General features: G+C 35.6%; 1 protein-coding gene across 2 annotated transcripts in view; it reads left to right on the forward strand.

The window, feature by feature from the left end:
• The window catches only part of CUL2 (cullin 2), a 59,171-nt gene extending 43,672 nt beyond the window's left edge, over window positions 1-15,499 (forward strand). The window contains exons 17-22 of one of the 2 annotated variants that reach the window (XM_032236829.1): window positions 5,512-5,578; window positions 7,751-7,953; window positions 10,440-10,541; window positions 11,403-11,408; window positions 13,964-14,080; window positions 14,985-15,499. In XM_032236829.1, the coding sequence (XP_032092720.1) occupies window positions 5,512-5,578; window positions 7,751-7,953; window positions 10,440-10,541; window positions 11,403-11,408; window positions 13,964-14,080; window positions 14,985-15,116 (627 nt within the window). In that variant the 3' untranslated portion in view covers window positions 15,117-15,499. The remainder of the gene's footprint in view (window positions 1-5,511; window positions 5,579-7,750; window positions 7,954-10,439; window positions 10,542-11,402; window positions 11,409-13,963; window positions 14,081-14,984) is intronic. The other variant, XM_032236830.1, reaches the window with a different exon arrangement.
• Window positions 15,500-15,748: the final 249 nt, after the last annotated feature.

Raw genomic sequence — 15,748 nt, forward strand, 5'->3', positions numbered from 1 at the left:
TTTTGTGATCTGGTTTTGAAAATGCCAAGCACATAAATGCTATCCTAAGCCTGCGACTCCACTGGCTATTCAAAAAATAGAGATAACAGAATTGCACCTGTTAATAAATAGATGATAACTAGCTAGAGAATGAAAAGCACAGGATAGGAAAGGTAGAACTAGTATATTGGCATCCTTTTCTAGTGTATTTATTTACGTTCCTGTAATATATCATCCTTAACATTTTAACTTATACTGTTTAACATTTGTATTGAGTTCTAAAGTATAAAATACAAAGTAAGTAATTAGAGGGGAAGGGGAAGGAAAAAGAGAAGTGAGGAAAGATAAGAAAAAGAAGCTTTCCACTCTCTCTCTATTGCAATAAAATAAGGCATTAACATCAAATCAAAAACTTTTTGTTTTTTTCATAATGAACAAGCCATTTCTATAAAGATCTATCAGTCTAATTGGTAAAATCAGTCAGAGTTTCATTCTTTTCCACTTCAAGCATGAAGTTCAGAAGCGGTCTCCATGTTGAATTAAAAGCACTTATGTTCTTTTCTTTAATCAAAGTGGTCAATTTTGCCATTTCAGCCAATTCCATCAACCTCTGCAACTATTCATCCATGGTAGGAATCCAAGTGTCCTTCCATTTTTGTGCATACAATAGTCTTGCAGCTGTCAGCATATATAATAACGAAGTTCCAATTTTTTTCTCCAGTTCTTTTTCCATTAGAGGAAAAGTTCTCGTTTTATTTTTATCTCCATTTTCAAAACTTTCTGTATTAAAATATGAATCATACTCCAATTTTTTTTTCTTTATCACATATTCACCATGGATGATAAAAGTTCCTTTTTTACTTTTTACACTTCCAACATTCACTTGATATACTAGACATCCTAGATATCTAGTGTTAAATACCAATGTTATACTATCTTATATAAATTTTCTTTTAAATTACAATTTAATGTCAATTTTAAACCCTTCATCCACATATTTTCCCATTGTACAGCATCACATTATATCGATACAATGGTTTTATATGTTCATTTTCCAAATTCAATTTCAATAACATTTTATAGATCTTAGCAATAATATGTTAATCCTTGCCACATAATGAAATTTCCAATTCATTTTTAACAAAGTCAAATCCATAGCATTTTTTAATCCAGTTTAAACCTTTATTTCAGTTGTTGATTGGTAAACCAATGACAAATGTAACCCTTCTGATTCAAGTTCTTCCCTCAGCTCTAATATTGGGTCACCGGAGTTGAAATTCAACCAGTCTGGCTTTGCCACCATTTGTTTTCTGAAAAAGGCTTCCTGTGGTGACCCACAAAGGATCTGTAAGGTTTCCTAAAAATTTTCCTGATTGATTCATGAGTATCAAGTCAAGGTTCAATTTAAAAAAAACCTAGTCATTTATTAGGAGCACCAGTAGCCAAGATCTATTCGGTCTCTGGAGTTTCATTCTATGTGGCTGCCAGATGTTTTCTTTTGGAGGGTTCCCTGCTTGGGTGGTGTTTCTGCTTGCTGGCATGGAAAGGGTTGGGGCCGCTTTTCTATCCTAAGTCTGCAGGTACCCCCTTGTCACCAGATGGTCGGTCCCCAATTGTCTAGCCAGGAGAGTCCCAATATGGCATCTGTCATTTTGGGATAGTATGAATCGAATTACTTCCCAGTGATCTGCTACTTCTAGTCTCACTGGTTTGGTCAGGTGGGTGGCATAGGCTCCTCCCAGGAGGGACCCCTCAATCTGTTCGAACCAGATTGGGTGGGCCAGTCTTTTTGCTCTGATCCCCAGGTTCAGGTCTGTGGTCAGGTTGATCAAGCATCTAGTGCAACCTGAGTCTATTAGGGCTTGAAAATCCCCCTGGCTTCCTGTTTTTGGGGCTGTGAGGCGTATTGGAAAAAGGAAAGGGAAAAAGGAAAGGGTAAATTTCATTTTCGCCCTCGTCATCACTGTCATAGGATTCTGGCGACTGGTCATTGTTGCCTGGGGTCCCCCCCCCCTCGTCTGGCCTCCTTGTCTCCCATGACAACACTGGGAGTTGACAGGGGCAACTTCATAGAAAGCCTTTTTTAATATTTATTCCAAACTCTTAGTGGCGTGTCTAACAAAATGGTTATTAAAATCAACATTAACTTTACTTTTATCATACCACAAGTACCATGCCATCCAAATCTTAATTCATATCCCCTAGTTCAAGTAAACTTTATTCTGAGGGCTCACCCTTCTTAACATTTTAACTTATGAAGCTATCTCATCTCCCAGATCTTAGGCTTCTACCTGTCTCCTTGACATTTGCAAAAAACTGAAGTTTCTAGTCATTACTATAGAGATATACCATATAATTTGGAATTGGTAATATAAACTCTTCATTTAAATATTTTCTAAATTTCCTGGTTTATAATGAGAAATCAATGGAGGGAAATATGGAAAGTTTTGTGGTCCAACTAATAAAATGATACAATTAAATCAAGAGGAATCATGCTTTTGAGGACGTTTAACCAAAATCTAATAATCTGAACAATATTCTGCAGTCTTGTAAAATAGACAGGCAAATTTGTCTGAAATACATTACATTTTCCAGGAATAGCTATACACCTGATACATAATATAAGCTAATAGTTTGAATATGCATACTAATTAGTCTAAAAACTTTATTCAATGAAGCTTACTTCCTGGAATTAAGCTACTTGACTCATAGTACTTACTACCTGACTCATAAAGGTCACAGTGGCTCAGTAGCTAAGATGGTGAGCTTGTTGATCAGAAAGGTTGGCAGTTCTGCGGTTCGAATCCCTAGAGCTGCGTAATGTAATGAACTCCCGCTCTGTCCCAGCTTCTTGCAACCTAGCAGTTTAAAAGCATGTAAAAATGCAAATAGAAAAATAGGAATGACTTTGGTGGGAAAGTAACAACATTCCGTGTGCTTTTGGCATTTAGTCATGCCAGCCAGATGACCATGGAGATATCTTTGGACAGCATTGGCTCTTCAGCTTTGAAACGGATATGAGTACCGCCCCCCTAGAATTGGGAACGACTAGCACATATGTGCGAGGGGAAACTTTATCTGACTCATTCCTAGGAATTGCAATTCATACAAATTGGATGATACCTGATAAAAAGTTGCAAGGAAGCTTAGTAGGGAAATAATTGTCTAAAACCTTGAAGAGGCTGCAAACTTCCAAAGAATTTTGGCTAAAATTTCACTTGTGTCCTTCAATCTGGGGTCCAAATGTAGCTGGCAGTATGTCAGTGGGCATTCAAGACAGCTGTTGGAGAATTGATGGAATGTTTAGCTTTTTTGTGTTTGCTTCTTTGCAGCTAGATAAAATTGCATAAAAAGCAAATTCTTAATTGACTTCCTTGCACATTTCACAAATTAAAAGCTAGCTTGATCCTCAGTGAGAATGTTGTGTTTATCAAATTATGTGTTTGCTTTCTGATTCACTAAATTAGAGATAATTGGCTGATATTATTTGAATTTAGCTAGAATTTGCTTTTGCTTTTTAGTTCATTTCAGCTAGATCCTGAAGGGGAAAAAGAACTATGAAATAGAAAATGTATTCTTCTTTTAAATCTCATGACAGCAGTAGGAGAAGTCACACACCACATACTAAATTCTGAGATTTGGGAATAAAAATTAAATCAGTTAAATTAAGTTAAATGATATTATTGTACTAATTTCCACTCTGGTTATTAATTTCATTTAGTGCACCATTAACATAAGTAACAAGTGATAAGTGTATCTTAATACAAAATATATTAAAACAACTAAGGTGTGTGCACTACACCTATGGGATTAAATAGGCACTCATGTAATAAACATTTTTAATATTTCATCATGTCATTAATCTGAGGTTTATCTTTTTACAATCAGTGTAGCAAGATAATCAAAATATTTTTTGGAGTTATTTAAGAATCTGTAGAAAGCTTGTTCCATTTTTCTTTCATCAAAAGAACAAATTGTTCTAAGTGCTGTTTAAATCGTCTCAGAAAACAGGTTGCCGTGTTAAAATAAAGAGCTAAAGGAATGGAGGTACTACTGTAGTTCCTGTTCTGTATGTTTTTGTTATGATAACAGACTACTGGTGTAGTCTTCTCAGGTGTGGCTTATTGTTGAGAATTAATTTGGAACTTTTGTAGCACAGTTTTAGGACTGAGGTTCCTAAACTTATTTTAAATTGTCATCTAAGAAGAAATTGCTAGCTAGAACATTTTCTATACTCCCCCCAGTTTCCTTACAGTCTCCATTTTTCAGATGGGACCGATAGTGTTACCATGTTATATAAAAATGTACAAATTCATTTAAAAGAAGCTCTGAGTATAACAATCAGAATAGAGCTGAAAGGAACCTTGGAGGTCTTCTAGTTCACCCCTCTGCTCGAGCAGGAAACTCCATACCATTTCAGGCAAGTGGTTGTCCAGTCTTCTTAAAAACCTCCAGTGATGAAGCACCCATAACTTCTGACATTGTACAATAATTATATATAATTATAATATAATAATTATAACAAATCTGATGTGAGTATAACATTTAAAAAGGATGAATTCTGTCTAAATCTATACAGGTAGTCCTCAACTTACAACAGTTCATTTAGTGACTGGTAAAAAAAGTGACTTATGATACTTTTTGACAATTGCAGCATCCTTGTCATGTGAACTGATTCATATTTACAATGGCTGCAGTATCATGGGGTCATGTGATCACCATTTGCAACCTTCTGACAAGCAACGTCATTGGGGAAACTTAACAACTGTGGCAAGAAAGTCGTAACATGGGGCATAACTCCCTTAATAAATGTCTCACTTAGCCACAGAAATTTTGGCCTCAGTTGCGGTTGTAAGTCGAGGACTACCTGGAATAGATAATTATAATGGTATGTGGAAATGATCACCGACTGGACAACTAGTGTGTAAAAGATATGCCGCCCATAGGAAAGTTTTCAAGGACCTTTAATAATTTTTTGGGAAAATAAATAGAAAGAGCAGGAAATATTTTCAATCTTGCAAGATTCTGTTAATGTAGCTTTACAATAAAAATAGAGCTAGTATTTCTAGATGTGCTTCTTGACTGGGCTACCTTGCAGGGCAGAAATAAATTAGATTTGGATTTTCAGGTTGAGGAAGAAGAATTAGAATTTTAGAGATCTTGGGTAGCTTTGAATAAATCAGTGTTTCTCAACTGTGTGAAGGTGAATGGATGTACATTGAGAAATACAAGGAAATCATTGTTTCTATGATGTGACGTTCAGCTATGTTTTGCTTAATTGTGCAGGATTCCTCATTCAGAAGTGGAACTTTTTTTACAGTATATAGATGAATATTTTTACTATGTGTAATTCAATTATTCCACCTCTGATCTTAGATAGGCTATCCAAAATGCTTATTTTTAATTAAACTGATGGTTGGGTTTCAGATATGGTCATTCTTTTTAAAGTTTTTAAACATAATCTTTTTTCTGCTTTTTATTATTTTTAAAGTTTATGATATATTTGACCAAAAGAATTATTTTGTTTTTCAGTTTGAATTATTTTACAGCCAGCATTTCAGTGGAAGGAAACTTACCTGGTTACATTATCTTTGCACAGGTAAAATAAATTTACATGATCCTTAGCTGTCGAAAACATCGCTATATTTTCTTTTCCCTTTGCTTAGATGAAATGTATACTGGTTACCTATTGAAGTTTTGATGATGATAATAAAACCTTAAATTTAAATTATTTTCTCTGTCTTAGCTAATCTGGCTTTCTTAATACATCTCATTTGGTTATTTTTATTACTTCTAATTGTTATCTGAAAAATCAGTTGTTTTAAATTTTATATTTTACATTCTCAATTTGTTTCAGGAAAAAAAAGTTAAAAATAAATTTTATTGGTATGGGTTGCAAACAAGATTTTTTTATAATAAAAATGGATGTAGGCATGTAGTTTATAGCCACTTGTTCAGTGATCATATGACAGTAATGAAGGAGAGATACAAAGTTTTGGCCCACCCAGCACCTCCCCAGTTATGTGATCATGATCTGAATGCTTGGCAACCAATTTGTAGTTGCATAGCATCATATGATCATCATTTGTGACCTTCACTCTTGGTTTCCCCACGAGCAGAACCAAGCTGGTGGGGAAGATTGCAAGATGGTGTCAGGGATCTCATGCTCCATAGCACATGCATATACAGCATCTTGGTGTCAAGGCACTCTCTCCCCCCAGTTGCAGCCTTGATGTGCTTATGCTGTAGTGGCCCCCTGCACATCCTATCACCAGGTAGCAATCACTCCCTGGCTCCACTGCACTCATGCCACATCACAGCAGCCCCTTGTAGACTTTCCTGTCAACTTCCCCACTGATTTTTCCCTTCTGTGAAGCCAGCAGGAAGTAACAAGAGTCCTCTCATAGCATCCTATGATCCTTGGTTAACAACTGCAACAGGAACTGTCTGGATTGCGGCTGTCTGGATTGCGGATACAGTCACGTGGTGTTGCACTTTACAATCACGTGACTTAGCAATGGAAATTCTGGTGCAATTCTGGTGCTTCAAACAAAGGCCTACCTGAGCTTGAAGCAAAATTTGACATGTTGGAGGGAAGGAGAAAAGCATCATAGAAAAACATAAAGCATAAGCAAGTGATACCATGAAATTGATTTTTGCTGATTGAAGTGTGGGGGAGACCTAAAAACAGCTTGACCAAGTCAGGATTTTGATAGAGATCACCAAGGAACCCAAAGATTGTAAACTAGACATTGTAAGAGCCGCAGTGGTTAGAACGCAGTACTGCAGGCTACTTTTGTTGGTTGCCGGCTGCCAGCAGTTCAGCAGTTCAATTCCTGACCAGCTCAAGATTGACTCAGCCTTCCATACTTCCGAGGTTGGTAAAATGAGGACCCAGATTGTTGGGGGCAATGTGCTGACCCTGTAAACTGCTTAGAGAGGGCTGTAAAGCACTGTGAAGTGGTTTTTAAGTCTCAGTGTTATTGCTATTGTTAGACAGTCAACGGGGGAAAAATTCCAATGAAAAATGTATTGGAAAGAAAATGGTGGCAAACTACTGCTTTGTTGCCCAAAGTTGTTGTTGTTAGCATTTTCCGTACTGCATTCCCATAAACCAAAGAATATATTCACATAGCCAACAGGATTGGAGCATTAGAGTCTTTAAATTTTGTTCAAGAGAGTGCATTTTTGGAACATTAAAAAAAAAATGTCTGTTAAACTGTTCATTTAATTGCCACTCAAAATTACAATGGCACTGAAAAGAGGTGACTTATGTTTTTCATACTTAGGACAGTTGCAGCATCCCAATGGTCACATGATCAAAATTCTAGACTCTTGGCAATTGATTCAAAATCATGATGGGTGCATTGTCCCTCTGATCTCCATTTGCAACCTCCTAATAAGCGAAGTCAATAGGGAGAGCCAGATTGGCTTAGCAACTGTGTTACTAACTTAACAGTTACAGGGATTCACTTTAACAACTTTGGCAAGAAAGGTTATAAAATGGGGCAAATCAACTGTCTCCCTTATCAGCATAAATTTTGCACTCAGTTGTGGTCATAAGTCAAGGACTACCTATAGTAATATTTTTAAAAATTCAATTTTCTCGTCAAGATAGTCTTGCAAATTCAGTTCTTGTTTTGCTATACCCTTGGGTCAGATGTTGCTTTCTTCCCGCTGTCTTCGTTCTTGGAAGAACAAAATGAGGCTTTATTAATAAATCTTGAGGTTTTTATTCTGTTAATTCATCCGCCTTATACTTAATTTGCAGGTGAGGTCAAAATGAATTATTTGTCCAAGCCCTATGTAGCCATGGTTACCACCTACCAAATGGCAGTGCTGCTGGCCTTTAACAATAGTGAAATCGTCAGTTACAAAGAGCTGCAAGATAGCACACAAATGAATGAGAAGGAACTGACCAAAACTATCAAATCCTTACTTGATGTCAAAATGATCAACCATGACTCAGATAAGGTAAGATACCAAAAAAAAAACAAAAAAAAAAACACCCACATATGAGAGTGATAATGTTTTTCTATTATGCTTTAAAAAATAGGAATAATAGATGGTACAAATAAGAAAAAAACAGGTAAACGTAGAGAAATACAGACAGATTAGCAACAAAATTGAACTATAATGAAGCAAATATATTCTATAACTATATAACTATAGGGAGGATAAAATAAAAATGTATGTATAATCTCTGTAAAGAACATCAGAAATCATTTGTTTGTAGCTTTTCTTTTCTGTCTCTTATTTCTTATTCACATTACTTTTCTTTCTTTTTCTTTAAATATATATTAGATTTTCCTTTGAGAAAAACCTCTAATGAAAATTAGTAAATTAAAAAAGCTTGTAATATTGTAAGATACTTCATAGCCATTTTCTGATCAAAAATTTGCATGTCCCCCTATTAAGCTTTAAGTTACTCAGTTCAGTTCAAAAAAGACTATGGATAGTATAGCATTAATGTAAAGCATACATTTACATTAAATTAGGATATGGAGTTTGAAATTTTGGAGAGAGCATGATTCTGTGGCTAAGACTGTAGTCCAAGAATGGTTTAAAGTTAAAACTGTATTCTATATTGAATTTATTTTTTAAATACAAAGCTCTCCTAGACCAGGGTTCCCAACCCTGTTACATGGACTGGCACCATGCCACGGCATGTCAGAAACTGGGCCATGTAAACAAGCAAAGCCCCATCTGCAGAATGCAGGCAGTACGCAAAATCACATCCCCTCCAGGCTGCAGAAAAACCTCTCTCCACAAGGCCAGTCCCTAGCACCCAAAAGGTTGGAGGCCATGGTCCCAAACATCAAAGCAATTTAGTTAGCCATTTCACCAAAAACAGGGTTTTTCTGTCAATATGTACGTAAGATGTTTTTTGATAGGGCTGAATTGTTGCTTCCTGTCACTCTTGGCCCCCAGCCTGTACATAAAGATACGTTCAGTAGATTTGAAATACTTGTTTGTACATAGCTCCTTAAAAAATGTTATTGATGTGCTTATCATTTTCCATTCTTCATTTCTAAAAACCACCCAAATGCTTTTTAAGCTTCTTGAGCAGAGTCCTGATGTACTTGGCAAAGGACTTGAAGTTCATAGATCCTTGAAGATTTATCTTAAATACGACTTGCTGTTGAAAGAGAAAGGGAGGGGCAACCCCTAAAAATCCTTTTGGTCACATTTTAGAATTGCAGTTCTCTGTGTATTAACTTATGGACACTTGAAAAGGACTTCAGAAGTCACCACAGATACCTGTGTTTTTCTAAAAATAAAACCCTGTCTTATATTTTTTGCCACCAAAAAAGGCAGCAGGTCTTATTTTCAGGAGGAGGTGGTGTATTTGTCATCACGCTTTGCCCCCAGCCTCCTTTTTGCTGTTAGGGACCTTCAGGAATTTCTTCGGCCAGCAAGGCTTTCTCATATCGTATCTCAAATTCTCTGGGAGGCCATATAGATTTTACAGAAACCTTCTCCTTCAGGATTTAAAACCATTATAAGTGTCATAGCTCAATTTTGTATTCTAGATCAAATAAATATTTATCTTTTTTTATAAAATACTACTTGATTTGATACATCCTAATGATTAATTATAGAGAATATTTTTATTTTATACCTATTAATGCTTTAGATCAGGGGTCTCAAACTCACATCGTCACGGTGGCATCACATATCAGAACTTTTTTCCCCCTTTGCTAAACTGGGAGTGGCCAGCATGTGATGCATCTGGGCCAGGTGTTTGCAGTCCTGCTCTAGATCTATCACCTGGGTAAAAATTGTATTAATGTAGCATTTGAGGAGTTAAATCTTATATTCTGTTATTTACTTTGCTATTGTTAGTCTGTTGTTGTATATATTTGTTTCACTCTTTTATTTGTTTTGTTCTTTTATTGACTGAATACATATTATTGATTGATATTTTACAAATTATGGTGCAAATGCTGTTGTAGAGCCAATGGTAGTATTGAAATGTATCTTTTGTCACTATAATTTAAACCTACCTTAATGTTATTTCTATCCAATAGATTGAAAGGAAGTTACCTCAAAAGAAATGCTGTTTTGTTAAGGGCCTCTTAGCTGTAAAATATTCTGTTCTGTAGCCAAAAGATATTTTCCAAAAAGCTCACTTTTACTACATGTTAATCCTACTAACATGGATGTTTCTGTATTTCTTTTATTGAAAGAATTATATTGGGCTGAGTTTGAAAACATATGTATTATCTTCATTATTTTGGGCATCCAAGATGCTCTGTAGAGAATTGAAGTAGTTCAGATTTGCCAAATTGAATAAGTAGCAATATGTTTACATTTCATCAGTGGAGATGTAATCCATATGCAAGCACAGATTTTCAAAGCAAGATGTTCTTCCTTAAACTGACAAGTCTTTGATATGTTTGGCATCATTGATACATGTGTGAAAAGAAGGGAAAAACACTCTCTTTTTTTTCTTGCAGGAGGATATAGAGGCAGAGTCCACTTTTTCATTAAATATGAATTTTAGCAGTAAACGAACGAAATTTAAAATCACTACTTCAATGCAAAAAGACACCCCCCAGGCAAGTATTGTTAGTGTCAAGAAAAACATATAACAGTATTCCATGAGGGATCTAACACTGAATAACATCTCTTTTAAGTCAAGCTCACTTCTGGATGTTTCTGTACAGCTTTCTTGGCATTCTTTTCTTCCAAAATAATCTATGGGCTTCCAAGGCTAGTCTATATTAAAGTCCTCCCTTATCCCAGTACTAACCACTTTCCGACATTGATTAGCAGGTGAGCTCAGACAACAGATATAGGGGTTGACACTTATTGAAACATAAAACTGAAACTTGAAAACAGTTGGAGACTTTGTAAAATCTGTAACCATATTTTTTGACATTCCTCTTTAAAATTGAATTGTCTCAAATATGCGTTGGATCCCCAGTTAATAATATGTAGAGGAAGCCCATTGACATCATGATTAACAAATTCTATTACTTTTAGCAGGTCTTCTTTAAAACTGCATCAAACATTCACTAATAATATCAGAAATAAATAATTAAAAAGCAGCTTGTTTAACACTTCTACCTAACCAGCTTTTCTAATTTTTTAATTTTTTTATATTCCTGAAGCTTTGGGGCAATTAAAGGCACATTCAGGAATTTTTTTCAGTAATTCAAAGTTGAATACAATTAAGTAATAAAACTCTAAATGAGAAGGAAAATATATTTTAGAGGGGAGAATCAATCAGAATATTTTTAAATGTGTGTCTTTTCAAAATTAACAGCCATTAAAAAAACATGAAAAATAGCATATTCTGTTTTCTGATTTATTGCTGCTTGGTTCTTTTTCATTTCATCTGGTGAAAACTACCTATTCTCTACTCTTTGACATAACTTGGAATCTTTTTTGGAAATACAACCCCTATGCATTTTTAGTGCAAGGTAAGATCCATTTACCGCTTCCAGACACCGAAGGAACCAGAATTGTTTATTTATAAATAAGCAACATGGTGGTTTCTGCTACCTGTGGATGTTGCTAGTAAATTTAGACAGCTTTATCTGTTTATTTTGCATTTATTTCATTCTTTACAATATTAGCCTATATGATCAGTGCCCATATGTTCAGTGGTATTTATCCCCCAATAACATTATGACATTAATTCTTGATTTATTTTATTTACTGTCTGTTTTTGTTCGGAACATCTCAGATTTGCTTCCACATGCATTAAGTTCTATTTATCATTTCCCTTTAACTTACAAGGGATATGTAGGTTCCCCCCACAAAGCACTTATTTTGAATTTTATTTATTTGTTTACTTATAATTTGGGTATATTCTAAACTAGTTACACTATTCAAAAGTATTATGATCATTAATACATTACTGTAATATTAATTACATTGTCAACATTATTACATTAAAAAATATAATAGTTCACACCAGATATTTGTAACACAGCATTACCAATAATTATTTCACTGCCACTATCTAAAATTAATTTAATTAGCCAATACCCTGTTTTGGAAATGATAGCCAAAATGATATTGCCACTATATTTTATACATTTATCTTCAAATAGTTTTATTTTCTGTTCAAAGAACATTTTTGTCATATTGAAAAATTTTATCTTTTACATTAATTTGTTTTAACTGATTTCAAATGTAGCTATTGTACTATTTGTTGTATAATAAAATGCTTTTCCCAGAACCCATTATTAGTGGAGATTGGCTGAGAATTTCTTCTTCAAAGGATCACTTGATGTCATTGGTCCTGTACAACTAACAGTCCTGGTTACTTCAGCATGTTAATAATGACTACAGCCTCAAAAGTATAAAATAAACTTGGAATGTCATTCCCTTCAGCCATATGTTTTAGGAAATATCTAAAGCAGCTAAGAATTAATGTGTCTTGAACTTCAATTTCATAACAAGTATCACATTGTACTTATTACTCCACTGATCCGATAAGAGTCTTTGGCAAAGAAATGTTAAAATGTACTTATTAGGCAGTAAGCTTCTCTAAGATGATTGAAATTACTCCTTGTTTTTAAGGTGTCTGACTATGTTTTCTCAAAAGTATTTTCTGTTTTTCAATGTATCTGGAAAAAAATCAATTTTTATTTCGTTCTTTAAATTCAGCAGCACTATACTTTACATTCTTGTTAATTTCATTTCGAATTTTATAATCTGATAATCAGATTTAAAGAATAGTAAAATAAGTTGTTTTTGTTTAAGATCTTAAAATTATCAATTCTTTTTCATCTTCAATGATAATTCTGTAATATTCATAATTTTATTGTGTCTGGAATCTTTCTGGTTCTGATTAAAAGATAAGCTGAACTGAATCTGGCTAGTGGTTCATTTAGTTCACCATTCTCTTTTCCATCCTCCCCTGATAATCCCAGGAAACCCGGAAGGTAAACACAAAATAGTTAATTCTCTGTTGTAGTTGCATTCAGCAGCTTGGTAATTCAGTGGCATATCTCCTTTGAACTTAAGGTTTATGCAGAGCTGCAGAAAAAGTACTTAAAGACTCTGTGGTGACTTCATTTTATCACAGAGAGGAAAGAAGTCTTAGTGCTCTATCTCTATATAGAACTATTTATTTGGATTTCTACCACAGGATTTAGGAATATTCGGTGAATCCAGAATTTTTAAGAACATGGGCATAGTTTGTTTGACGCTCTGAACTATAATAATAGGTAAGAGATTTACTTAAGGTCTCCATCTTATTGGCTGGATTTGAGTACCATTGGAAGCTAAATCGCAATATAACTGGTATGTTGTTCCAATGAAATTACTTCAGAAAAGTTGTTTTACAGCAGGGGTGTCAAACTGAAGGCCGGTGGGTTGAATCCGGCCTGTGGGGTGCTTAGATCTGGCATGTGGGCCTGCCCTGGAAACAGTGAAGGACCGCCCTGCAGTGCCTTTGCCAGTGAAAAGGGAACTCATGGCTGCATGTGCCCCTGCCGGGTTCCGTTTTGGGCCACGACAGCCTCCTGCAATCCTCTGCTAGTGAATATGGAGCTCAGGGAGGCCATGAGCTGGCTAAGCTCCCTGGCCATGCACCCCTCCCCCAATCCCTCTGAGGTCTGATGCGGCCCTCAATGAAGTTGAGTTTGACACCCTTGCTTTAGAGGATCAAACCAAGTATGGTCTACTCAGATCTATTTTTAAGTTGTCAACCTCTTTCTTTAAACCAGTGTTTATCAAACTAGCAAAACTTTAAGACTACAGAATTCTGGGAATTAAAGTCCACAGATCCTAAAGTTGTCAACTTTGGAAAACTGGTTTAAACTCAGCAAAATAAGCTAAAGCAAAGGTTCCCCACAGTCCCTCGTTCATAGTTCCTTTAGTTTCTAAGAATGCCAGAGGATTAGCTTCTTCTATATAGTTTATTAAGAAAAGAATCATTTTCATCTGGATCACAAAAGACTACGCCACCTCTGCAGGTGATCTCAGCTCCTAACCCACTGAGTTATACTGTCTTGTATTGCAGGAAATGGAGCAAACCAGGAGCGCTGTAGATGAAGATAGGAAAATGTACCTTCAAGCTGCAATTGTTCGCATCATGAAAGCACGAAAATTGTTGCGACACAATGCTCTCATTCAGGAGGTAAGATTATGTGCCACTTGGCAAGTAGAAATCTTGTTAAGTCGGGTGGTTAGCTGGGCCAATTGAAATACGGTTTCCCATGTTACATGCTTGACCTCTGGCTATAGAATACAAGTAGTCCTTGACTTACGACTGTGATGGAATCTGGAATTTTTTGTTGTAAGTCATTAGTCAAGGCATCCATGAGACCAGGCCCGATTTTACAACTTTTTCCTGGCTCTCAATAAGCAAACACTATGATTGTTAAGCAAATCAGTGTACTATCAATGATTTTTGATGGAAACTGACTGAAAGAAAACAGAAAGCGGTAAAAAAAATAATAATAATGGTGAGATGGTTGCTAAACACCTGAAATGCAATCATTTGACAACCATTAAAAAGAGTATATGCAGCTCTAGAACCAGGTTATAAATAGTTTTTGGGGAAAGGGGTCTTTGTATCTTCAAACGATCATTAAACAACAAGTCATTAAGTGCAGATTATCATGATGTGTAGTGTCATGCTTAATACTCTTTAGCCTCCACCAACTCACCAACTTAAAATATGTTGTCTTGCATCAGAAAGATTGTTGATGACTCTTGAAGGTAAGGGATTCTGTTTATGCACAATTCTGAGCCTGTTCATGGAGACACATGACATATTAATATGCAAGCGTAAATCGAATGGTAGTATTTTTCCTTTTCACAAAAGTGCTTTTCCAAAAGTTGTGATCCTAGGCATTGCTGCCTTAGCATGAATTAGGAACTTGCTCCAGAAATACACAAACTGGTCTGCAATTTTGAGAAAATAAATCGGTGTTTAATATATAAATTTGGCTTAGCTTTGAAGTCCCCCCTCCCCCCACATCTGTCTTCATTAGGCAGCATTTACATCAGGTTTTCTTTTTCTTCTCTCCTTTGCACAGGTAATTAGCCAATCAAGAGCTAGGTTTAACCCAAGTATCAGCATGATTAAGAAGTGTATTGAAGTTCTGATAGACAAACAGTACATTGAACGGAGCCAGGCCTCGGCAGATGAGTACAGCTATGTAGCATGAGTTTAATATTCTGCAGATACGGCTGTAAGGAGATTGTCTCTGTCTCTGCTTGGTGTGTTCTGTGGGGGAAAAAAGCAGGTCTGTGGTGCCTCCATAACTGGTCACTTGGCAGCTCCTGTTTTTTCTGCTGTTTACAACATCACCAGTGCCACGTCATGAGCGTCAGTGAAGAAAAAAGCCTATAGATATCCCGAGCTCATGTCATTATGACATTTCTTAAAACTTTATTAAAAGAGAATGAGTGAAGTCTTGCTGAAATGTGGAAATTTTGGTTGGATGCCATTCTTCCCCTTTCACCTCTCCATCCTCCCACGTTTGCAGTTGATGTTTTTTTAATGTATCTTAAAACACAAACTTAAAACAGACTAAATATTGTAATATGGCAGATAACATAATAATTGTATCTCACTGAAATGTAAAAAAGACGAACACAATACTGCTGCTTATCAAATAAATAAAAATGGAGTATATTGTGCAACTTGTTTTAATTTATAAATTGAACAACTGTTTTCCCTATTAGGCATCTTTGTAGCTCATTCCTGGGCATTTTACTGTATGATCAGTAGGATTTAGGTTCCATGTAAGCATGCCTCTGCTCTGTAAAACCAATGATTATATTTCTAAGTTAGCAA

The sequence above is a fragment of the Thamnophis elegans genome, chromosome Z (assembly GCF_009769535.1).
Source record: "Thamnophis elegans isolate rThaEle1 chromosome Z, rThaEle1.pri, whole genome shotgun sequence".
Lineage (NCBI taxonomy): Eukaryota > Metazoa > Chordata > Lepidosauria > Squamata > Colubridae > Thamnophis > Thamnophis elegans.